At 47.2% G+C, this 24,246-nt stretch overlaps 9 protein-coding genes and 1 non-coding gene across 10 annotated transcripts; 4 read left to right on the forward strand and 6 right to left on the reverse strand.

Annotated features, from left to right (window-relative positions):
• Positions 1-762: 762 nt before the first annotated feature.
• Positions 763-1,609, forward strand: BDQ94DRAFT_168248 (uncharacterized protein; the record flags this gene model as incomplete). Its single annotated transcript, XM_026771000.1, has 4 exons — positions 763-974; positions 1,089-1,312; positions 1,401-1,478; positions 1,527-1,609. 4 exons carry the CDS (start codon positions 763-765, stop codon positions 1,607-1,609), a joined length of 597 nt encoding a protein of 198 aa, XP_026628951.1.
• Positions 1,610-2,519: 910 nt separating this feature from the next.
• On the reverse strand, positions 2,520-4,395 carry BDQ94DRAFT_158098 (uncharacterized protein; the record flags this gene model as incomplete). The annotated part of the gene is made up of 6 exons (XM_026768875.1): positions 2,520-2,657; positions 2,697-2,770; positions 2,814-2,925; positions 2,969-3,258; positions 3,476-3,632; positions 3,676-4,395. 6 exons carry the CDS (start codon positions 4,393-4,395, stop codon positions 2,520-2,522), a joined length of 1,491 nt encoding a protein of 496 aa, XP_026628952.1.
• A 1,051-nt stretch (positions 4,396-5,446) lies between these two features.
• On the forward strand, positions 5,447-7,006 carry BDQ94DRAFT_158099 (F-box protein; the record flags this gene model as incomplete). The annotated part of the gene is made up of 1 exon (XM_026768876.1): positions 5,447-7,006. One exon carries the CDS (start codon positions 5,447-5,449, stop codon positions 7,004-7,006), a length of 1,560 nt encoding a protein of 519 aa, XP_026628953.1.
• Positions 7,007-10,498: 3,492 nt separating this feature from the next.
• BDQ94DRAFT_158100 (ankyrin repeat-containing domain protein) lies at positions 10,499-14,079 on the reverse strand (the record flags this gene model as incomplete). Its single annotated transcript, XM_026768877.1, has 6 exons — positions 10,499-12,653; positions 12,719-13,330; positions 13,396-13,420; positions 13,479-13,646; positions 13,712-13,833; positions 13,892-14,079. 6 exons carry the CDS (start codon positions 14,077-14,079, stop codon positions 10,499-10,501), a joined length of 3,270 nt encoding a protein of 1,089 aa, XP_026628954.1.
• A 780-nt stretch (positions 14,080-14,859) lies between these two features.
• Positions 14,860-16,372, reverse strand: BDQ94DRAFT_168252 (uncharacterized protein; the record flags this gene model as incomplete). Its single annotated transcript, XM_026771001.1, has 4 exons — positions 14,860-14,931; positions 14,979-15,032; positions 15,703-15,965; positions 16,030-16,372. The coding sequence occupies 4 exons, from the start codon at positions 16,370-16,372 to the stop codon at positions 14,860-14,862; spliced, it is 732 nt and encodes a 243-aa protein (XP_026628955.1).
• A 1,083-nt stretch (positions 16,373-17,455) lies between these two features.
• Positions 17,456-17,545, forward strand: BDQ94DRAFT_t91. Its single transcript has one exon. It is a non-coding gene; the product is annotated as a tRNA-Asp (tRNA).
• A 261-nt stretch (positions 17,546-17,806) lies between these two features.
• BDQ94DRAFT_185948 (Zn(II)2Cys6 transcription factor) lies at positions 17,807-19,516 on the reverse strand (the record flags this gene model as incomplete). Its single annotated transcript, XM_026775015.1, has 2 exons — positions 17,807-19,370; positions 19,457-19,516. 2 exons carry the CDS (start codon positions 19,514-19,516, stop codon positions 17,892-17,894), a joined length of 1,539 nt encoding a protein of 512 aa, XP_026628956.1. The 3' UTR covers positions 17,807-17,891.
• A 677-nt stretch (positions 19,517-20,193) lies between these two features.
• Positions 20,194-21,399, forward strand: BDQ94DRAFT_168254 (NmrA/HSCARG family protein; the record flags this gene model as incomplete). The annotated part of the gene is made up of 5 exons (XM_026771002.1): positions 20,194-20,376; positions 20,434-20,571; positions 20,617-20,668; positions 20,738-21,246; positions 21,307-21,399. The coding sequence occupies 5 exons, from the start codon at positions 20,194-20,196 to the stop codon at positions 21,397-21,399; spliced, it is 975 nt and encodes a 324-aa protein (XP_026628957.1).
• A 205-nt stretch (positions 21,400-21,604) lies between these two features.
• On the reverse strand, positions 21,605-22,793 carry BDQ94DRAFT_185950 (Aldo/keto reductase; the record flags this gene model as incomplete). The annotated part of the gene is made up of 3 exons (XM_026775016.1): positions 22,306-22,793; positions 21,698-22,234; positions 21,605-21,638 (listed from the first exon to the last, which is right to left on the reverse strand). The coding sequence occupies exons 1-3, from the start codon at positions 22,737-22,739 to the stop codon at positions 21,605-21,607; spliced, it is 1,005 nt and encodes a 334-aa protein (XP_026628958.1). The 5' UTR covers positions 22,740-22,793.
• Positions 22,794-23,345: 552 nt separating this feature from the next.
• On the reverse strand, positions 23,346-24,158 carry BDQ94DRAFT_168256 (class I SAM-dependent methyltransferase; the record flags this gene model as incomplete). The annotated part of the gene is made up of 1 exon (XM_026771003.1): positions 23,346-24,158. The coding sequence occupies one exon, from the start codon at positions 24,156-24,158 to the stop codon at positions 23,346-23,348; it is 813 nt and encodes a 270-aa protein (XP_026628959.1).
• Positions 24,159-24,246: the final 88 nt, after the last annotated feature.

Genomic DNA, 24,246 nt, shown 5'->3' on the forward strand with positions numbered 1-24,246 from the left:
AAGTCACTGGAGGTACTATCCCATTGACAATCCACACGAAGAAGATGGTGTAGTGTTTGTAGGATGCGGTTAATAGATTTAGAATAGGCCAACGTGTTAGCCAGTAAGTTCAAAAACAATACGCCTTTCTGGGGCACAGACGGAGAGATGTATGTCCCAGCATCATATATTAGGTCGCCTGCGCCATGAATGGAGCGACACGATGAATTGTTCCGACCCATAACTAGTACTGTTCTGAAATATCTTTGAGGCGGCGCTATGTAGCAGAAGCGAGAGGACAGAGAATGGGTAACTTCACCCCGCTTTATCCCATCCTTCTGGTCACTCTCATCTGCGCATTGTGAAACCCAAGTCAGGGAGCCACTCTGTCGATCAATATCTTATGTGCTCTGAATGTACAGATGATGAAGGACCCTATCTCTATTAAAGTTTCACGAATCGTTATTGCCTATTTTGATATTTATCTTGTGGACGAGTGTATAATCCCCTGTATCTTTTGACATGCTGGAGAACAAGTGATTTCTGTCCCTACGAAGTGAATTGGAAGTTAAAGATCTGCATGCTTTTCATGATTAACTCAAGAATGGGATTCAAAACAACCAAACATTACGGTGGGCACAATTCGAAGAGCTGCTTATTCTCTGGTGTCCCTGAGCGGAAATCATAACACCACGTCACGCGACGTCATTGTCCGCCGAGGATTGTGCGCGTTCTCTCCCCCAGTCTCATGTTTCTTATTATATCTCCTCAACAGCTACAGCCATGGGCTCCAGTACACATAGACATGAATCATTGTTCGATAATAAACTGGATTTGGAATTTGGGACCTGGGGAATCGGCAAAAATCTCTCCAGTAAAGTCCGACAACAGGAAGACCCACAAGGTGGCTTTACATACGAACGACATGAAGCCTATGAAGCTACAAGAATTGATCAGCCTTCAAACACGCCTGATATTATAAAGATTAAAAAACAGTACGTCTCTACTATTCACTGAGGTCATAGGCATAACGCTATAAGCAAGGAAAGGAACTGGCCTGACGTCAACAGAATAGTGTGTTGGAGTAACTGTGGCTATTAAGAGCCTAGTGACGGTGTTTACCGCGAGATTTACAACCTATCGCAATTAGAAGACTGCAGGAGCACGCCCAAACTTCTCGGTCACGCTGTCGAGAAACAAATCTCTAGCGATGAACTGCCAGGCGGGTACATTGCATATATTGTGATGCAAAAGGTCCCGGGAGAGAACCTGCATGGCTTCGACACACTCTCACCAGGCGAGCAGAACCGTATTCGAATTGCATTCATTGAAGGTTTATGGTATGCCTTCACTATAAGGCGTGGGACAGAAGACCTTGATATAAGAAGCTTTCCTAGTCAGCTTTGCTAACGGACTTATAGGGAACTGCATTCCCGTCATTTCACTTAATGGGATCCACGAAGAGAGAATATCATATGGGAGCCCCAAAGCGGGAAATGGTACGTGGCCTTCGCGAAGTATCTCCGGTGTCTGCTGATATGCTACAGCTTTATCGTGGATCTTGAAGATGTCGAGCAACGTACGAATCGAACCAAGGATGATGTATGTCTGGACGCATTGGAACAACTAGAGTACTGGAATCTAATTGAAGGACAACATAACGGTGCACTTTTCTTCCACAAGGATGAATTATTGGAGGATCTAGAAGCGCGACTTTATAAGCAGTGATTAGCCAGTGTCAAGATACTTTCTATCACTATCTACGCTCTTTGTCACCCTCTGAGATCTCCAAGTGACCCATGCAGTATTACGCGGATGTTATAAAGTGAATTTTTTATCATATTAAAGGGTTTAGTATACTCGGGGCACCACTACAGTATTGATGGGAAAAAAACCTGGTTTGCCTAGAACTATATGCTGGACTGTTCTTAAGTTCAAGGATCTCAAGATAATTAGTCTGATGGCTTCTTCTCAATATGCTCATGACATAAATGTTATGTTAGGGAAAAAAAAAAAAAAAAAAAAAAAAAAAAAAAAAAAAAAAAAAAAAAAAAAAAAAAAAAAAAAAAAAAAAAGGAGAATACAATACGCTAAATAAAAATGATTTCCTCGTCGAAAACGCAATTTTTTATGCTTATTGGGGCAACAACAACAAGAGTGAGGTAAAGCTGCCGGGTGTTGAGTACTAGAGTCCGTGGTTGGGGTGAACTATGGTAATGGCGGCCCAGGCCCATTCACGCTTTTCCAGTTGGCAGGCTCGGACGCAGTAGTTCTGAGACGAAAAATGAAAAGTTAGAACGCCCCATTTTGGAATTCACAGTAAGTTTTGTAAAAGGCGAGTCTGCTTGGCACGAAGGTCGAATAGATGACTACCTAGGGATTGTGTAACGTTGTTCCTCTACGAATGGGCAACCCATATCATGCTATATAGGAATGATGACCCTTTCCATAGATTTGGGAGATACTGCTGCTAAGATTGTCTAAGAATGCAATAGATCTGTCCTAAGCGACAATATATCTTGTTCATTCACATTTTATATCTAAGCAGCAGCACAGTCCTTGACTAAATTCTCCACCTGAGTATTCTTCTCCTTGAAAACAGGCCCGAGAGACTCAATAGTCTCATCCGGTATATCTCGCCGAGCTGCTGCCATAGTCCCGTATTCCTCTGCGGAGCGCTGCCCAACCAGAAGCAGAGTTCACAAAATAGTAGCAACACGAATATCAGGGTCCTCCACAATCTCATAGATATTATCAGCCACGATAGCGGTGTCTCCAACGACTGTCGCAGCTCGAGACATCCAGGAACACATCACTGATGGCATCTGCCTTACCAATAAAAGGAATCACCAGGAAGATAGCGCTGATGATATCCTCAATCATTTCCTTTTTCTTCCAGGCTTCTTCTGCCTTCCCGATTGGCACAACTTCTTGCATGGGAACTGACTGACTGGAGGAGAAGCTCCACTGCCAGGGAGATGCTCTGCACGATGTCGTCCGTGAGCCCGGGCAAAGACCCCAGCAAGATCTGCAGCTGTACCGCGAGGAGGTTGGCCTGCAGGTTGTCGAGATTAGGTAGGGCTTTCTCGACCACAACCCGAGGGCCGGTGATATTGACGTAGTCGGCCTTCTGGGGTATGTTGTAGTATGTGACGACAGAATCATGGCACGAAGGGGCTAGGATGCTTTCTCCATCACAGAGGTAGGAATCCTTCTCGACACCGTACTTGAACCAGTCCGGCTGGATGCCGTAGTCCTCCAGCAGCATTTCTTCAAATTCTCAAGCTTTTATTCATGAATTAGTTTATCACTAGTATGACATAAGGATCAGCACTAATTTCTCATAATGGTGATCCATATGAACTGGGATAGCTCAGATATGATATTATGCCAAAGGTGAACATTATACTCTTAGCGGGTATAACAGCAAATAATATATATTTCTGTCAACACTAGGTTCCCGGTAGCGCTGTAGTTGGGACAGCTGGTTGCGGACTCGTTCTTGCCCTTCCTATGATGACACAGTCAAAGTAAGAGAGGCCCGGTCCGGCAGGTGCCCATTCCATGACACTAGCGAGGGTGGAGATAATCTTGTTCTCGACGTATTCCTTGTAATACTTGAAGGTCTTGTTGTAATTATTGTCGGCCATGATCTCCGTATAGTTGGCCACCACTTCGTCAATCAAGTTGTAAAACACTGTCAAATGTGATAGGGAATGCACTCTCCTGCATGTAAGCGCTCTCGACGTCCAGGTCTTTCATAGTGGATATGGTCAGGTTATAATCGCACGGCGACGTCACTTCACACCAGGACCGTGTGTCATAGTCCGTACAGGAGAGCTCGTCACTCTCTGAGTAGGAGTCTCCAAGCTCGCACTGGTCATAGCACCTGTCACGCCCGCAGGCAAATTCGCACAGGCCATAATCGTCATCGCCAGAGACCAGACGGGCTGTGGCGCTGCTGTTGACCACAGAGAAAAGGTCGAGCGCCCCAGTCGCGGTGCAGTTGCAAGCATGAATGGGACAATAGCCATGTGCGCATCCAAAGGCACAAAGATTTACGAAGTCGCCAGTACCCTCACCAGCCGCGCATGCTATGGCAGAGAAGTCGGATACAGTGGGAAACGTAAGAGTTACTTCGACAGTACCGCACGCAGTGCTCGGACAGTAGCCATGGTTGCAGTCAAATGAGCACAGTCCGCTGTAGCTTGCATCTTCGCCAGAGATCGGATAGCCATCGACTCCGGTCTCTTCCGGTACAGTCGGTGGCGGACCGAGTTTGGAACAAACACATGCAGTGATCGGACAGTAACCCCAAGAACAGGCCGCGGAGCAGATCCCGAGAAAATTGCCAGCGCCCCAACCGTCGATACATGTCCCATTGGAAAGGGATGTAGCCGGAGTTACACTGATCATGCTAGAGGACATACTGCTCCCAACCCAGGCATTCAAATTTTCGATATCGGAAGCAGCAGCGCAACCGGACGAAATCGATTGGCCGTCTATGCTGGCAATTATGGCACCACCATGGCTAATGGTAATGGTCACCGCACCGGAATGACTAGAGAACGATACGCTGCCATGATAAATTCCGATATCACCACTGGGGACTGTGGTCCATGTGGCTCCAAGGTCGATACCACCAACAGAGACAGTGATATCAGCCTGAGATCCGAGAAGAGCGGAGTAGAAGATCTTGTCTTGCACGATCTCGTAAGGCCAGTACTCAATCTGAAGCTCACTGGCTGTATTACCAGTGTTTCCTCCATCGGAGGAGCAGGCTACAGCTTTATTTAAACGATACCAGCATAACTTCGTCCACTTGGAAGAAAGCTTTCAAAAACGATACGTGGGTGTGAGCCTCTATGATGCGGATACTACGGTGGACGACACTAAAGTCAAGGTCATCGACTGGGTCAAGACAGCGGACGTCCAGGCATCCAAGAGTTCTTCCAAGTCCAAATTTCCCTTTTAAGCGGTATCAGGACAGGATTAAAGGTTCCAACGATAGGCAATACCGCGAACATCTGGCGATAGCACAGAACATTGCCTGCTTTCGCAATGTTTTGGCCGCAGAGCCAAGCTGTCGTGCGAAATTTCGGGACTAGGCCACAGACGCTGCCTGATGGGATTGAATGCTCTCAACTTGGAAGATTGACCTTTTTTGTGAAAGCAATTTTTAAGTAATCTATAAGTGAAGATAAGTGAGGGCAATAGTTCTAATAGCAGGCCTTGCATGGTCTGCTGTCTGTTTCATACTATCTTCTAATATAATATATACTCATTATTACAAATATTATTGTAATTTTTGCTCCCTGCTCTGGGGCCTTGAGCCAGCCGGTTCCGAAAACCACTAAGCTGCTCTGTCGCCCCGCATCGGCTACTTAAACATCGAACTATTCTCCTGTCTACCTTGTCTTTGCCCGCTGTTGCTCTGCTACACGTATCCCCGACCTTTCGGCCCAAAATGCTCACTAAAATTCCGAGCGAGATTCTGCTTCAAATCATACCTTTCCTTACCCCACCTGACTACACTCGGTTGGTTCTTGTTTGCAAGGCATGGTACACTATGTTTATTACGCATCTCTATCACCACGTCTCACTCCCTCTCAATGAATATGATTATCTTGGTACAGACTATGGAATGATGCCCGAATCACTTCTTCCTGTGCGTCGATTCACCCAACTGATAATTCCAAATCCTTCCCTTGCTCCATTGATTCGATCCCTGGAGCTTTATCCTAGCGACTGTAAGGAAGGGAAATGGGAACAACTGCCCCGCTTGGAGTCTTTGCCTGAAGAAAAATATCGCCACTTTATGTTACCCTACGGGGAGTCTAAACGCAAATACCGCCGCAAATTCTTCGCTTGGCGCAGAGACCTCAAGGAATATTCTGAGCGAATGGATTTTCATCGGGCGCTCCACCATTATGAAAATGCCTGGCTGGCATTGTTGCTAGTCCAGCTACGGAATCTTGAGAAGCTCGGGATTGCCCTCCCGGAAGAGGTATGGATAGGAGGATATGAGGACGGACCGTTTCCACCTAGGCGTTCACCTCATTTTGAGCGGGTTATTGCGTGGGCCAGTCATCCTAAGTTGGGGGTTTTGACCAAGCTCAGGCATATCTCACTAACAAACGGGCCTTGCATCTGGGAATCCAGGTTATCGGTGGATGCGGTACCCCTGACCCGATTACTCCCCTTTCTTCGAATTCCTTCTTTGCGAAAGCTATACGTCTCAAATCCTTGTGACCGATCTCCACTCAGCATACCAAAGGATCTCTCCACCATATCACTCACCCATTTGGATTTTGAATGCCCTGATAGAGCATTGCCAAGCCTCCCTCATCTTCTCAAAAGATGCTCTGCGCTCATGTCATTTACACTACAGCAACAGGGCTGGCATGAATATGAAACTCGGTACTGGCAAGACCTACCTCAGCTATACCAGTCTCTGCAAAGTTCGCGTTTCTCGCTCCGGCATCTGAGTTTGACCTTCAGTGATTGGAACGTCAGGCAAGATGCAAAGACCCCCACGCCGGTCTTTTTTGGACCTCTCTCGGACTTCCTTCGGTTAGAGACCGTTTGTATGCGGTGGGGTAATCTCTTGCAATTTACTGAAGATGGAACCATGAAGCCGGTAGCGCCGCTCTGGCAACTTCTCCCATGCTCGCTCAATCACTTGCTCATCGATCATTGCCTCCTTCAGTGCTCATCCGCATTGTACACCGAACTGACGACTCTGATAACACACTGCCCCATGCATATACCCTCCTTGCGGAAGCTGTATCTCCGATTTGCGTCAAGGGAGCAAGACCCGTCAACGTCCGTGGACGGCATACGCGCGAAAATCATGGCACCAGATCCTGCTACTCATGACAGACTACTTGCGTTACGGCCTGATTTTGATTCATTGAATGTAGATTTTCGGATATTCCAAGGGGATGAGAATGTCCCCTTCGGCCCAGAGTATTACATTAGGAAGAAATGGCCGTGTGGATACCTTGGACGGTTAAGCGGTCTTTGAAGTCCTTCAATTGGCTTGTGTGGCTCTTGGTAGTGTTTGACCCGTTTTGCAAGTTCATCACAAAGTGTTATCCGAAGACAATGTAACCCAGCCTATAGACCCCTTAACTTCCGTGATACAAAATGTTTTCTTAGCTTGAAAGGGCCCAAATATGCTGTCTACTTATCTCCGACTGAGGCAAGGACTAGGCGGAGCCTCCAACCCTAGTACATGAACTAATGCTCGACCATTCCCGACCCACCAATTGTGAGTGGGCAAATTGGAACGTAAGAAGAGTCCGCTTCAGGCAGAAACATATTGGAATAACTAGTTTATTTAGTGAAAATGAGGCATGAGTCAAGGTCCTCGGATTGAAATAGGGGGCTGAGAGAGGGTTCAGGGCCTCTTGGAGTGTGCGTCGGCCAGATACCCGTGTGAGGAGCGCCAAGGGGTTGGCGGGGGTTGAGGGCCTTGGCAGAGCTTGTCTTCGCTTGGCTACTGCAAAAAGATTTTCCGGACCACCTCAACATGCTGTTGCAGTTTTGATGAACAGGGCTCATTTAATTGCCACAGCGACGATAAATTGCGCTCCATTCTATTGTATTTGGCGGGAAAATAATGTGACAATGCTCTAGTTATCTTGTTGCTCATAACAACTACAGCTGGCGCCGCGCCTAGCTCATCGTTTGCATTGCGCCGATGCGGCGAGACCCCACTTGGAGGACAGGCCTTGTCCGAGACCCTGATTTCCCTTATCTCGCCACCGTTGCGCTTCAGGGAACTATTGAATGTTAGCCGATACGTCAACCCCAAACGGGTGTTCGCTTCTCCTAGAGCCGCAGCTCTGTAATATATTTTCAGGGAGTACGGATAAACTTTTTTGTCCGGACAGGAAGGGGTTTCATTGTGCATATAGTCTGGTCCCGGAGCAGATCTCATCTCCGGTGCTAAGGCTGAGGCCCTGATCAGGCAGATCATCGAGAATTTCATCCCGTGGGAAGTAATATGGAAATTGAGAGGGTTAGAGAGAGAAGGAGAGCTGAGGGGCACCAACCATGGGCTTTGCCAGGTCCTTATATTCATTCGGTGTATTTAGTCCCTTCATACAATCCCTGGATAGCCATCTTCCCCAGCATTCTTGCCAGACAGACCTTCGATACCTAGAACCATTACCTTATACACAATGAAGCTTTCTAGCTTTGTCATTTACCTCCTCTTAACCACTGTCGGCAACGCCTCTGCCGGCTGCCTGGATCATATTTCTGCAAACACAATGGCTATCTTCAGCGGTGCTCCCTTCGCCTTTGTTACAGATTACCAAACCGGCTCCCAATGCGCAAGCTATTGCGATAGCCTCGCAGAATGCACGTCTTGGCTCTACAGCGTGAGAGGGGGCGAATGTCAATTGCACAAGGGCACTGCTCTCTTGACTTTCTCGTCCCAGCATTTCATGTATGGTGTTTGCAACGGCCAAAGCAATTTTACCACACCACCTGTGGGCTCATCGGTAGCTGCGCATCCGGGCTACAGTGGTCAATAGAGTACAGATTACATCCCGCCATGGGAAACATAGGGACAATTCTCCTCACAGTGGTCAATTTGAAATTAATGGAATTTCCAAACCTGCCCAGAGTATTATCATAACAGGGTCGAGACCGTGAATGGTCAATTGACCTCGAACCTTATAGAGGTTCATCATATCAATAACGCGATAGTTGGGAAGCCTACTATAAAGTACGTAAGGGGACAATTGAGCTGATACCCAAAAAGGCTCTTTCAGGGATTCTGAATAAGTGTCTAGGGTCCTTAGAACCTGTATTATCGGCCCACTTAGCCAGACGCTTTGCAAGAGCATAGGAGGGTTTACGGCAGCGGAGATGGTGGGCTTCCCGTGGGTCAGAATCTACATACATCACCCATGATGACTGAGGAACTGTGGTTAACTTCTCAGGCCAGTCAGCTGAACCAGAACAATGTAACCCGACATCATTCATATACTAGCACACGCGACCACAGGGTGTGGAAAACGGGGCCTCCCGCCCGCTCAGCCGTACTTAAGCCAGAATGATGAACACGATCGAACGCTACCTGAGCCCTTGGGCTCCTGCTGCTTTGTGGGTGATGTTGCTTACAATGGGGTGAACAAGGTGTGCGCGGATGAGTAAGTAGCTGAGTGAAGAAAGATAGTGCTTTTTGTATATATAGATAGGGCCATTTGGTACGTATTTTACATTTTCTATCAGACATCTACAAATTGGGGTAGCAAGAATCAGTTGCTTGATTGCGAAGTGGCCTCAGGACAAACTACCGAGTCCTGAGGCCAAATATCGTACATTGCACCTTCCAAGTGTATGAGATAACACTCGTCCAAAAGTCAAACTCAAGAGCATTTTCTTTGTAGCTCTCAATATGGGCGTTGGCGACTCTGGCGTTCCCAGCTGGCTGCGCAATATAGTATAGAATATACTGTTCTTGACGACACAATGATCGTGAATTGACCTTGTTGAAGTGTCCACAATCGGATGTGGACAGCAGTACGGTCGCTAGTAGACCGTCCACATCATTGGCTATCGCTTATCAACTTATTACGGCTAAACCAACCATTCGTTCCGATATTCTGGCAAATCCAAGCACTGCGGTACTAAATCCGGGACAATGACTTCCTGGTGGCTAACAAGTAGGACCGGAAATCGTTGGACAGTGTTGTGACCCAGAGGAAGATTGATTCACTCAATTCAAATCTGGAAACATAGCTTCGTATGCAGAATGAATGCAGATTGGTTTCAGATTAACCTAATTCATTCCGAGAAGGATTTCTGCATACGAAAGCTCTTTGGTCTTGGCAGATCTATATCTATGCGGCTCTCTGCGTACCCAGAATTCGCATGGGCATAGAAGGCAGTGCCGATGCATATTGTAGACGGGCTCGGGCAATAGTAATCAATCAGCCTATGACTTGCAACCATTTTTACCAGTTATCAGTTATGGTCGCTCGATGCGCGGTCTCTTTTGGTCTGACAGGAGATGACGATGAGTATGGGGAATTTGTTACTAAATAAGATCCTCTTTATATATGCGATTTTGTTATTATCTTATGCCTTCAATAAGAGATAGTATATATTCCGCACGGAAACTAATACAACAAAGTACTGGACTAGCCCTTTACAGCTTCGAATAAACTCTCCATTAGCTATTTCAGTAACTGATTGATAGTTATTCACTCGTAAGCGGAGGTGTTTCTATTGAAGAAGAACCAGAAAAGTAAGGAAAGGGGAGATATAATTGATTACTGCGGTAGAAAGACCTAATAGCCATTTGAAAGCCTTTTTGCAATCTCATTCTGACACTAAAAAGAAACTAAGAGCGTTACACAAGTAAGTATGTACAGGACCTGAAGATATTATCAGCAAAAGTCCTCCATACCCTTCAGTCTTCGTAGAACATGGGGGTCCTTTCTAATCGGCGTTCAGTAATCAGTACTGAAGGTTATTCCATCGAGGGTTTTTCATTCCACTAACTGCGCACGACTCGCCGAAATGTTCCTCCGGAAAGTTTGGCAAAAGTTCTCTGGTTGATGGGGCGAGGCGCAGTTATACCAGTCCTGATTGATGAATATTTAATCCCGCGTATGCACATGCGAAATGCATCGTAATCCAGTGAGCCCCATGGAATAATATTTTGGACACCTCGCTCCTGCAGAATTTCGTAAATTCTGACTGTCTTTTCTCTCACAGATTGATCATATGCTTCTCTCTCTGCCTCTCCATTTGGCTTGAGCCAGACGTTTTCTATGGCATAACAGGCTCCTGCAAAAAGAGAAAACAAGGTGCTTCCGTATGGTGGTCCACGGATGTTTGGATTAGCACCATTCGCGAGTAAAACCTTCACAGTATCAACATGTCCATGGTATGCTGCAGCTTGGAGAGCTGTAGTGAAATTGCAGGCATCGTCATCCATCTCCCAAGCCCACGGTTTAACAGCTGCGATTGGAGAATCAGCTGCAACACCAATATCCAGGATTGTACGAGTCATATCGACGCTAAAAACTGCTTCGACCAAAATATTACCCGCTAAAAGGCAGGTGGGATCACCAGGCTCAACTCGGGCACCCTTGCTGATCATGCATCTGGCAATATCTAACCAGCCATTAGAGAGCGCCATAGCGAGCGGTGTGTTATGGGAACCCCCAAGATCTGGATTCATGTCGTTCCCATGCTGGACCAGAATGTTACATATTTCACGGTGTTCATCAAAAGGCCCATCTTCCAGTCCAGTTAGAGAGTACGCCAAAGCGCTACCCCTGACATGAGCTCCCTTAGAGAGAAGTAGCTTCACTATCTGGATCTTGCCATGCATAGTAGCTGCTGTCAGTGCATCAGTTGCATCAGTAGGATCATCGACCTCTATCAGTCGATTGACATCTGCACCGAAGTCCAGAAGAACTTGGCAAACCCGATTATAGCCCATTGAAGCTGCCACAATCAACGGCATCTCTCCCTCTATTTGCTCATTGGCCGCGGCTCCAGCGTCCAATAATTGTTGGCAAATTGACCAGGAACATTCACGTACTGCGTCCATTAGACCATCAGATGGACTGGCACCACTGTCCAAAAGATATTGGACCAGATCGCCGTTTCGGAGTCTGCATGCAACTGACAAAGCGGTACCACCAAATTCTCCACACAAATTTATATTAGCACCCTTTTCAATGAGAAGCCGTGCTATCGATGTATGTCCGAACTCTATGGCTTTCACAAGCGCTGTACCGCGAGTGGGGTAAGAAACTCTGAACGCTGTGCATTCACCACACGCGTTCTCTACTTGGAAACACTTTGTAGGCTTGAGCTTGATATCTTGTATCGCATCAAGATCACTTTGCCTCTGAGATAATAGAAGGCGGACCACTGACTCAAGACCCAGAGCAGCTGCCCATCCCAGAGGGGTACGAAGAGTCCATCGTCGATGGGCGCAACTAAAGGGTATATCAGGAATCATGTGGTTATATATCAATGTGACATATGTCCACTTCTCGCCAGACTGTAGTAAGTTGGATGCCAAAGAATCCAGTTCTGTTTGCTCTTGCTTTCCAGCTGAAATCATATGCTCGAACCAATAGCGGCATGCATATTCAAGAAGCGGAAACTGTTCGAGATCTTTTCTTGTACCTGTTCGATTTTCACTGCAATAACAATAATTGATATATGCAACGCAGCTTTCCGCAATCCAAGCATGCGCTAAATTATCGCGAAACCCATATGATGAACATGGGCTACGTTTGAGAGCCTCAGAAGTAAGAAACTCTTTGACTGAGAAATGGGATAGAGCCACGTAGTTATTATCAATTCCAGTCCGGCGGACAAGTCCAGATAAGCACGGCAAAATCCCTTCTCCTCCCAGTCTGTCTTCTTCTGCTATAGCTGGCTTATTCTGCGGCACGATAATACAGCTCTCGTTGACTTCGACTAGGTGGAGCGGCCGAAGGGAAAGTGAAAGCCATAGAAGGGCCCTTGCTGCTTCTTTTGAAAGCAAGTAATGTATACTCTGTAGTATTCGGATATATGTATCGTCTAGTCTCGGTGGCATAGATTTCAAAATACGGTCGATGTCTTTCAGTCTGGGCGTAGGTAGTTTCGTGAGCTCTACCATCTGAAGGTGGACCCAAAGAAACCTGCGAGGATATTGTGAGCGATATTTCTCTTTTATTGCCTTCTGATAATGAATGAAAGTCCTTACATTCCATCAGACAAACTGATCATATCGTTGAGGGTTTTTGAGAGAGAATGGCCAGACACCATGTTCAGGACGCGGCTTTCCTTAAACTGCGCTTCGAGGTACAAAAACATGTCGTGACGATTGCTCATCGCGTCTATGGTAACGATGCGTATTGACGGGATGGTAATTGCAAAATCCTCAACATCTCGAGAGCTAGAGTTACTTCGACTCGTAAATAGGATGTGTACGTGCCGATAGCGGGTAGAAGTTGCCCTGATCCAATTCAGAATATGACTCCTTTGGTACTCGTCGGGATCATTAGGTAATTCATCGAGAGCGTCAAAGACGATATATATCTCTTTGCATCCTTCCAAGCATGCAATGGCCGAATCCATTGCGAGTTCAATGTCGTGATAACCCGGAGCTCTGCTTCCTGTGTATCCGTTGAACCTTTCGTACAATTCCTCAACAATATGGAGGACTCGTTCATTCAAACACATTTGCCTTAATAGGGACGAGAGGCACAGAAGCGGATTTGGCCGATGAGCATCAGCGAATGAGAAGAAGAAATGTAGAAGCATATTGTCAGACTGTGCTGCAAAGTAGGTTTGCAAGTGTTCGATTACTGCAGAGCTGGGTTTGGAGTCAGCCAGCCTCCAAAGCATGACTAGCTGCCTATAATGATATTTGGGTTTTACCATAGAAATGACTTCCCGCAACCAACTGTGAGATGGAATTAGTACTCCAGCGCAGTCAGTGGGATAAACACTATGATACATACCCTCACCCTTCACCCACAGCAGTGACCCTGCAGATCTCCATCGCAGGTATTCCTGATTCTTGAGAAACCATTGACAGGTCCCTGGATATCTCCTAGACTCCCGTGAATGGTAGAGCGTAAATGGATCTTGACCATAGAGCCATCTGAGGATCTCTTTGTGCTTCAGGTCTGTGATGATTGTAGTCGGTTCAGATGTTGTCTTCGTAAACTCTATCATGGAACGTGACACGAACCTTGTACCGATGCTTCTAAAATATTCTTGTTCTCTCCCACATCGGCCCGGATTTGAGAGATATTACACGATAACTGAGACATGTGCTGAGCGAGGGTCTCTGTTTTAACAGAAGATGTATCACTAGTACATTGTATAATCAATCAATATCTGACCGTGAAACGGTACCGAGTGAACCTACATATTCAAACCAATGAGGATGAGAACCAGATCCAATTTCTGTTCTTGAAGAAGGTCTCGAAGTTTCAAAATAGTACTTTCCTTCAAAGGGTATTTAACCTTCTCCCACTCGGACCTGGCGCGCGCGACAAAGCCACTGGTCGCCGTATTATCCTTGACTTTCTTCACCTTCCCGTCCAACCTACTCATAGTCTTGTCACATCGCTTCAATGTATCTTCGAAGGCTGCCGTTCCATTCCAACTGTTCAAAAAAGTCTGTCGCTTCACCGCCTCGTCCAAAGTCGTCAGCATCTGACGCATTTCTCCCACAGAATTGCAGATGTCGTCTACATCTTCTCTGGAATGACGCCATCCATCGTAATACGTGAGGAGGTTTTGGGATACTTGTAGTCCCAGACTCACAAAGCCGACAATTCCAGCGGCAAGGTCCATGAAGCTGTAGATGGCGATTATGGTGGATTGGTTGAGAAAAATTGTACGTTGCGTTTCCTTGGGTGAGGGACAGCTTCTTATCCCCCTATCTGCGGAGGCTACTAGGTAATTAACCATGTCAAAGTTTTGTTACTGCGCCACCATATGACGTGCCCTGTAATTACTGTGCTGTAGTGCCGGAACACGAGTGTGTATTCTCAAACCTTTTTTCGTTGTGGTTAGCACAGCTAGAGTATAGACTGTCTACCAATGCAGGTTCGTCTTCCATACTTGTCCCCAGTCTACCGTAGAATAAAGGAGTATCCTTTGGATCAGCTTATCGGCCAATACTGGACGGCGGCACGTCGTCAGTTTACTTAGGTCACGCGGTAGCTCATTGATGTAGCATCACTACTTCTGCTTGGACGCTGCCTGGCGGTCGAGGGGCGGTGCACTTCTCTAGTGGCCGTCTCATGAAAGAGGGGAGAAGACCAATGGCGGGTTGGTTTAGCCTTTATATGGGGTCAAAGGAGCCCGATGTGGGGCTCCCTGCGGTTTTTACCTGACGATCACCTGCAACAGACGAGCATCATTCGTCGACACATGGGCCGACGACCAACGGGTCCGCACCTATTACTTGGTCAGCACTGAGACAAGCTTGCTAAGGAAGCACTTACAAGGACCGCGATCAACACGGAGAGAGGCACGCTCTGCAAACCACCATTCAAGAGCTGTAAGATTTACTATTGCCCATATTAAGCATTCGCCCAGAGTCCGAGGTCGAATACAGCAACCGGACTTGTCGGGATGTAATGGTAGTTGACAGTAAAGCGGCCTCTGGTTGACACCATCTATGTAGGCAGTCGAACACCTGAGACGTTGTCACTTCTCGCCCTATGCATATCTGCACGGTTCCCATTCGGGAATATCTTATACAACCCAGATGATAAGGTATGCAGCTACACCATCATCGCTTGCCGTGACTTCTCGTTGGAGATTAGGAGTCATACTACACACGCGAATATTTATAGCCGGAGGAGTTCGCATTACCACATAGCTATGCCGGGTGAGACCAGCCCTTCAGAACCCAAAGGATCCACGGCCTGACCGGACAGTCCCGGCGGCACCGCTAGCAACAATCGAGCCCGAGACTCAGTGGGGGTAGGTGTGAATGAGTTTCTCCGTGACACTTCGAGCAAGCTTTCACAGCAGGCATGGGTAGGGATGTACCGAGCTGGAGGCCTCATTAAGCTGGCCTAGCTCTAGGATCCAAATCTGGGGATTATTAATTATACACTAAGTGGACCCTGTCAATAATCGGCCTGAGCACGTGTGTACTAGTATTACCAACAACTGCACGTGACGGATGTCCAGCTCCATCCAACAACTAATTCTACTTACGATCAAACAGGACAATCGCGAAAGGTTAAGTGCAATCTCTTCGATTCTGCTCCATAACGTTGGCACCACTAGTGACCGTAGCTGCTCTCCTTCGAGCACAATGACCCGGACATAGTATAGCTTTACACTGGCAGCAGCCGTGGCACAGAGTACTAGAGACAACAGGAAGGCGATTATGAGCCTTTCTCGTATGGGTCTGCGAAGTCTCCAGACCAAGGGCAATGGCATGATAACGAATAAGACGTCGGTGAGGATACCGATACCTGTCATCAGAGTGATCCTGTTAACTGCATAGATCGTTGTTTGTTACTTGGGGTTGATAATTACCAGTATACACAAACCCATATATATGCAGTCGAGGCGGAGCCCAGCATCTAGCGTCGGGGACGACATCCCACATGGCACGTAAGGGTCTGCACTGGATAAAGAGGCATACGGTCGTACCGAGGGCTGCTGCGAGCTGAACAAATACTGCACACCACAAAATAGCATGCCATATCTTAGCCCGGTGAAGCGATATAAGGATTAGTGCGACGGAAACTCGTAGTAGTGCCCCCGCCCATACACCGGTCACTTCGTATGTGAAGACGAAGCGCAGGGCTTGGGTTTTGTTGGCCGGGGTGACGAAGCGGTCATGTCGGCCAACACCGTAGGAAGCTGCCGCGGCCATCATGGAGTATGCTACTATTTCTAAGACCTGTCGATATTGTCAGCTTTGTTCCTTGGTGCTTGGCACGCGGAAATACCACTGCCAGAGAGATTATGAGATCCTCGACTCTGATCTTATACACTGGACGAAAGCGCGTGTAAATTCGAAGCACGTACAATGCGAGCGCTGTAAGCAGTAAAACACCGCAAATTATCAGAGCCCTTGGAGCTGTAGTTGTATTGGCATCTTGAGGAACTTCTGCATTCATCTGGGTAGTAAAGATTGTTTGCTGTTAGCGTGGAATTTCTACGCTCCGACGCGGTCGCAAAAGAGGTACTCTCATCGCCTTGGGATCTGATTCATAGATTGCAAACTGCATCGCCTGGGACACCCCGTGGTATTTGTCCAGAGCTCTTTCCCATGTCTACTGTGAAGTTGTCTGCAGTGTTTCGTTTTCCGCGGTTTAGATGGATCCCCGTTCGCAGACCTATCTGCAAGGAGTAACTGAGATGGGTTTGGTAGCGAGAGGAAGGCATAGAACCACTGGTAGACATAGAACCACTGGTAGGCACACTCTGAAATAATCTCCGGCTCCTTTCAAGGTTATGGACCATTATGGTACATTTTACTCTTCATATGTTTTTTTGGGTGGGCAGTCAACGTCATTAACCTTAAGACATACAGCGACCACTAGAAGCTACAGGTGGGATTTCTTCAATTGGTACCATACGTAGGTGGAAGGTATATCTTAATTGGGATGTTCTACTCGAGGTTTTACATTATGGGTGCAAGGAGGTGTTCATGAACGCCTATATATTTTCTCAACGGGAGTCGACACAATATAAAATAACAGATAGCAACTAATTCTCAACCCTTTTAGAAGTCAGTCATGGGTGTAATAAACTCGTCAAATCAAGCTCCAGCCAATAGAAAATGAAGAGACCTATAAGAGAGTATTTTGTATATGGAGGGGGCTGTCTTGGTACGCTCACAGAGAACTCACAACTGAACGAACTAGGCTGACCGGCTGATTTCTTCAATCATTTTGCGGTTATATTGTTGCTGGATTATAATACACATAATATCAAAAAGTATTCCATCCAATCCTCGATGGTCTAACGGTCATGATTTCCGCTTGTCAATCCCTTTCGGGAACAAGCGCGGGAGACCTGGGTTCGACTCCCAGTCGGGGAGATGCTTTTTTGTTTTTCGTTCGGTCGGCTATGGTCGGCTACTGTCCTGAAAGCAAGGCCCAAATGTATAGCTTTGACCAATTATATGGTATTTGACTCAAACTGCCGCTCAATCATATCTGGCAGAGTTGGATCACGACGCTACGCAGGCTTCAACAACCATACCCCAGGACTGGACATGCCCCTGTCAGTCCATTCTTCCTCTAAAAGGAATTCTATCCTATGCGGACTGTTTTGAAATTAGTACATTTCATATCCATTCCACCCAGCAAAAGCACAACCCACTCCTCCCATGTCTTCAAATAGCCTCTCCAGAATTATTTATTACCCAGCTTCATAAGATTCGTTTATTGAAAAGGGTCCACAGCCCGTTTCAGTATATCCTCAAACACAAAGGCTTGCTGAATACCGGTAGTTTCACCAATATATCGCATGCGATCAATTATCCAACCTCGCTGCTTTTCCGAATTGGCCATCTGCCCGGCAGATAGAAGAGGCCAGAAAAGGAGGTAGATACCAGCGGTAGCGGGGATACCATTGCTGGACTGGTAAGCAGATGTCAACCCATCTGCTACCGAAGTGGCTTGCGGCGTGTCTGGGGAACCATCAACTACTTCCGGTTTATAGCCGCAGTATTGAGGCACAGAAGCACAAATGTCCGAAACCAGCTGTTGCATTATTATGACGGACTGCTGATACTGGACGGCTTCGAATAGATGCGTGTCCAGGACATTCTCCAACTGCCGCTTGATCTCTTGATGCAAAAGCAAGCGACATGTACGGATGTTGTTCCACACACCTGCGACCCATGCATCGGGATACACGTAATACTGCGTTCCCATGACCACTTCAGACGTCGTCTCTAATTCCACGACTTGAAATTGCCAGTCTTTGGGCATATTGTCTGCGAGCGAGCAGAGGTTGCGATCTATATCCTTAGCAGATGCGATTACTGTCTCCGGATCGCAGAGCGTACGGTCTTTGACCAGTGCTCGGAAATATGCCAATGCTATTACGATATCCGACAATTTCCACGCAGGATCATCAGTATCCATATAAGCAGCAGCGTGGCGGTGAAGCTTGACCAGTCCCATGGGTATTCGAAAAGAGCGCATTAGGCAGGTCACCGAGATGCAAAGAAGAGTTTGTCGAAACAATTGGAGACCGCGACGAGATTGGACAAGCTCCACTCCTCGAAGTTCCAATATTGATGCTACCCCCCTCAAGTGTGTCTCTCTTTGATAAGGGAAGTCCCTACTTTCACAAGTCAGGGCCTCAAAGGTGTTCAGAAATAAGATTGAGATGATGGTGGCATATTTTGCTGCTTCACGGCGAGATAACAAGGCCATGTTGATATGTCGAAGTGCTGAAATGTAATACTGTCTAGCTTTTTTGAGAAGGACAAAATGTTGGAATTTGGTAGCATAAGCTGCCAGTGCAACGGCGCGGAGGCTCGCTACAACTCTTTCCTCGGCCATGACATCGTTCGGGAATGCAGATAAATACTCGTAATGCCCCCGGATGAGACCAATGTTTTGGAAGGTATGAGCTAACATGAAGAAATCGATCGCACGGGATTCCGCAGATTGGACTATCCTTCCGCCTAGTATGTCGGCAGTTGGTGGGCTGAGATTTACTTGGAGTTCAATGCGTGCCCTTCGGGTTATGCAGGATCCCGGTGAGGAGCTAGTCGCTTTCAACACATTATTCGTGTCAGAATTCTCCGGGATATGATGGACAAACATCCGTTCTCTAAAATCACCATACTGTGGACACTTCCACCCAGACTTAAGGCATTGGCTGCAATGCGGTCGCGCCCGGTCGCACTATTGTAGTTCACAAAATAAGCATTGATGCAAAATATACAAGGATTGAATTGTAAAAGCTTTCAACAAAGTGAGTCTAACTGTACCTTGATTTTTCTCTTCCTACAGACCTGGCAGCCTCTCGACAACCTCCCGTGGCGGACCATTCCGATAGTATCGGCTGGACCAATAACCGACCGTGGGTAAGATCGATGTTGTTCACGCAACGGTAGTAGGCAAGCTTACATCACAGATGAACTGCTGCACAAGGGCGACATTCATGATGCAAACACGTTATTTATTCATGTTCAAGGCATGGCTAAGAAGAAAGATGAGGAAGAACAACAGGAGGGACAGACAGAGACTCGATAAGCAGCACTTGCCCAATCACATGTTCTGTCCGCGCTAAGCCCTTTTGGGAAGGTAATGCGAAACAGCCAATCACAGTGCAGCTTGTGATAACCCTTTCTCAGTCTTGTGTGTCGGACCATGAATGCTGGTCTTTTCTATGGAACGTTTATCATCATTAGAAATACAGGATGGTTTGAGTTGCTGTGAAAGGATTTCTGGCCCACTAGAGAGCTCGACGGAATGGTTTTGCTTATCCGTAGGGGATAACGAGCCCAATATAAATATGTGCTCCTGTCCTGACCACAGAAACTCTCCAGACACTCAAGATCATCCCTTTGTTACTAGAGCAGGAAATACACTCCTACTCAACTGTATATCAGCAAGTCACCATTAATTAGCACTTCTACTTCTTTATTGCACACTTCAAACTCCGGAAAGGAAGACAAACCATTGCTACTACCCCATATTACCGAAAACCCTACTAGTTTTCATGATGTCCCAAGAAAAGAAGCTCTTCGTTGTATTCGGTGCCACGGGCATCCAAGGTGGCTCGGTTGCTCGAGCGATTCTGGCCGATCTTATCGCATCAAAACAGTTCAATGTCCGGGCCATCACCAGAGACCCTTCGAAGCCGGCTGCTAGAAGTCTAGCTCAGCAGGGTGCGGAGCTGATGAAGGTAGGTCATGCCTGATTGGAGTCGCTGTACAAGATCACTGATAGATAACGACAATAGGCCGACCTTGAAGACAAAGACTCTCTCCGATTAGCTCTCAAAGATGCTTATGCTGTCTTTGCCGTTACCAACTTCTGGGAGACCTTTGATGCTGCCGCCGAGACTAGACAAGGCATGAACGTGGCTGATGTTGCTAAGGTAGGACATATTAGCAGCATTGTGGAGTTATACTAACATCAGCAGGAGCTGGATGTCAAACATCTTATTTGGAGTAGCTTGATCGGTATCTCGCGAAGTAAGTCTTTTTCCCTTTTGTCTACTGCGCCACATTCGTTGTTGTTAGCTGAGACCAACAAATAAATAGTCACCAATAATAAACTCAATGGAGTGGTGCACTTTGACAGCAAAGCCCGTGTTGACGACTATATCCGCGAACTCTCAATCCCACACACCATTGTCACTCTTGCCATCTATGCTGCCTTTTTCTTCGAGATACTGACACCCCTTCCGACAGCACCTCCCTCATACGTGCTAGCATTCCCCGAGCCAACAAGTGCCCAAACAACGGTACCCATTATTGACCCCACTGCTGACCTGGGTAAGTTTGTCAAGGGCATCCTTCTGAACCCCGGCAAGACGCTGGGTCAAAACTTCAATGTCGCCGGGAAGGAATATACTTTTGAGGAAATCGTCACAGCCGCGAAGGGTATGGGTCTGGATATAAGTTTCCAACCGGTGGATAAGGAGACCTTCAAGGCTGGAATGGCTGCCAAGGGTTTCCCGAACGTCATTTGTGAGGGTGTATCTCAGGCCGCTCAGTATATTCATGAGTATGGATACTTCGGTGGGGCAGGTTTCGAGGAAAGCCACAAAGTAGGTAACTCGAGGATCTTGATTCTGGACAGTACTGACTGCTAATTCGCATTGTAATAGGTTTTGTTGGATCCCTTGACTACACTGGAGGAAACACTGAGGAACAGCGCGATTTTGTCGCAGTTGAAAAATGGGGTGGATGTAACTAAATAAGAAACTCATGTTTTTTTGGTAGCATAATAGCTGCCCGATTTCAATTGAAGGATGAAAATTCGGTTATTTGGGCATCTACACGACGACTTGATAACAGCACGCCGAATTCCTTGAACTGGCTATACAGATTGCATCTAATATGAATAGTCACCACTGATCTGCATAAATTCGACCAATCCATATTCCGCAGTCGAGAAAATATCTATCATAGTTCTGGAGTATCAGGGAAGATCGGCATACTAGACGCAGTTAGTCAGAGTCACCACCTAGCAGCTCTTCAATCACGAGGACAACTCACATTGTAGGATAACGGTCTCCCACAAAGTTGGCCTTCTGCACCAAGTCCCTGATCTCAGCGACCTCCTCGTCACTCAATCTTAAATTGACCGCAGCAGCGTTCTCCTCTAGGTACTTAATACTCCTAGTACCTGGAATGGGGATAACATCCAGTTCTTGAGCAAGCAGCCACGCCAGCGCAACCTGTGAGGGCGTAGACCCATGCGCCTCCCCGATTACCCCGAACCTCTCCACAATCTTCAAGAGTCTGTCCAGACCCTCGGAGTACCTTGGAATCATGCATCGAAAATCCTGCTCTCCAAGATCGCTTCTTGACTTGAACTGACCCGTCAGCAAGCCCCGACCCATTGGACTATACGCAACGACCGCAATGCCTAGCTCGCGACAAGTGCGAAGCACATCGGACTGGGGTGACTCGATGTCCAAGCAAAACGGACTGTACTCGATCTGCAGTGCCGAGATAGGATGAACAGCATGTGCACGGCGCAGAGTAGCAGCAGAGACCTCAGAAAGGCCTAGGTAACGGATCTTACCTTCCCTGGTTGCACATAACAACCGACGTCAGTAATGCACCCTGGCCAATAGCAGAATCATTCAGAAAGTACTGACCTTTTTAACTGAGCCATAGACTCCACCGTCTTCTCAATAGGAGTCACTCCATCAGCCCGATGACAATAATACAAGTCAATCGCCTCGACTCCTAACTTCTCCAGGCTTCTCTCGCACGCCATACGAACATATTCCGGATCAGATCGGATACTTTGGTTCATGCTGGCATCATAACTAAGGCCGAACTTGGTAGCTAGGAAGATGTCATCACGTCTGCCAGACCGCTTGAACCATTGCCCAATGATGGCTTCGCTATCGAAGTAGATGTCGGCTGTGTCCCAGAATCGCTGTCCAATGGAGTGAGCGTGGTCTAGGAAGGCGAGCTTCTCTTCCGGAGTGTTTTGTTGGCCGTAGGCACCAGCGATGCTCATTGTGCCGAGACCGATGGAATTGACGAGGGGGCCATTGTGGCCTAGACTGCGAAGGTCAGACATTTTTGGGTTGGTTGGTGTAGTAGTAGACTTGGTAGTAGTAGATTTGAATCGTTATAAGCAGTTTAAAAGATGGATGAGTGGTTGTGAAGAGGGATGCAAAAAAGACGAGACGAAGAGGTGGTTGAGCAGATATTTATATGCCATTCAAGGGAGATGAGGAAGTTAACCAACTATTGGAACTGATGTTTCTCTTTAAGCATCAGACCCTATTGTAGGACTCAAATGCAGCATTTCTGAGGCATACCAACCCCAAGGACAGATGGGGCTGTTACAGACTAGCCAATCACGGACCGTAAAATGCGAACCGACCAATAGGAAACGCCGAGGTACGAAGATGACCCATCCAGCCTCATGTTAGATAACTACTTACTACTTAGTTACACATCGTGGAAGCTTGGGAGGCACAGTTTTACGAACAGGCGAATCAAATGACAAAATTTAGGATTTGGCTATGGAACAATACATCTGAGTGAATATGCACATCAAGTGCTTAATGGATAACTTGTACGGTAGCCACATATTCTTCAAAGGAAGTTTCGGAGTTTGAAGGTTCATTAAGATCCCCGACTCTATCCGTTGACTGATAAGTGATAAGACATGATTTCGCTATTTACGACAGATGATCTCCGCACTGGGAATCGAGATCCAGGCATCTGCATCCTCACCCCACTGCCGCCAAACAGTAGATATACCCTCGAGTTCCTCCACCGTCGCGAGTCCATTATCTAGAGCCCCCTTAGCAAAGGCCGATTTCAACGCGCGTTCTTGCCATGTCCCACTCCACCACTGAACCTCTTCTGGCTTCGTAAAGCACCACACACTCACAGTACAATCGACCTTCTGCTTCTCAAATCCAGCCTGACGTGCCCAAGCATGCAAGTACCGACCTGCATTTGGCTCCCCTCCATTCTTCCGAGCCACCCGATCGTACAGCTCCTGCCAGCGTCGCAGCCCAGGCAGTTCCGGGTACCACATGAAGACCGAGTAATCGGACTCGCGCGCGGCGACAATGCCACCAGACTTGCAGACACGCCGCATTTCTTTCAGCACGTTCACAGGATCTCCAACGTGCTGCAATACCTGGTGGCAGACGACCACATCGAATGATTCATCGGCGTAGGCCAGATTGTTGGCGTCACCCGTTACGAACTCGATGTTGTGGATGCCTCGCGATTCGGCGAGCTGTCGGGCGCCTGGTAGGACATCGTCAACCATTTCCAGTCCCGTAACATGGCCTTTGGGGACATAAGTGGCCAAATCCACGGTTATAGTGCCCGGACCACAGCCAATGTCTAGGATCTTCATGTGGGGTTGGAGGTGTGGTAGGAGGTATTGAGCGGAGTTGAGGGCGGTCCGTTGTCCGTGAGATCGGAGCACGGAGGCATGATGGCCGTGGGTATAAGTTGCTGTCTCAGGCATTTTGCTCTTTCTCTGAAGTATGAAAAAACGATTGTTGATGAGAAATGGGTTGACATGTATTCGTTGCTTCCTTTATAGCTGCTGTAAA

Source organism: Aspergillus welwitschiae (genome assembly GCF_003344945.1).
Source record: "Aspergillus welwitschiae strain CBS 139.54b unplaced genomic scaffold BDQ94scaffold_8, whole genome shotgun sequence".
Lineage (NCBI taxonomy): Eukaryota > Fungi > Ascomycota > Eurotiomycetes > Eurotiales > Aspergillaceae > Aspergillus > Aspergillus welwitschiae.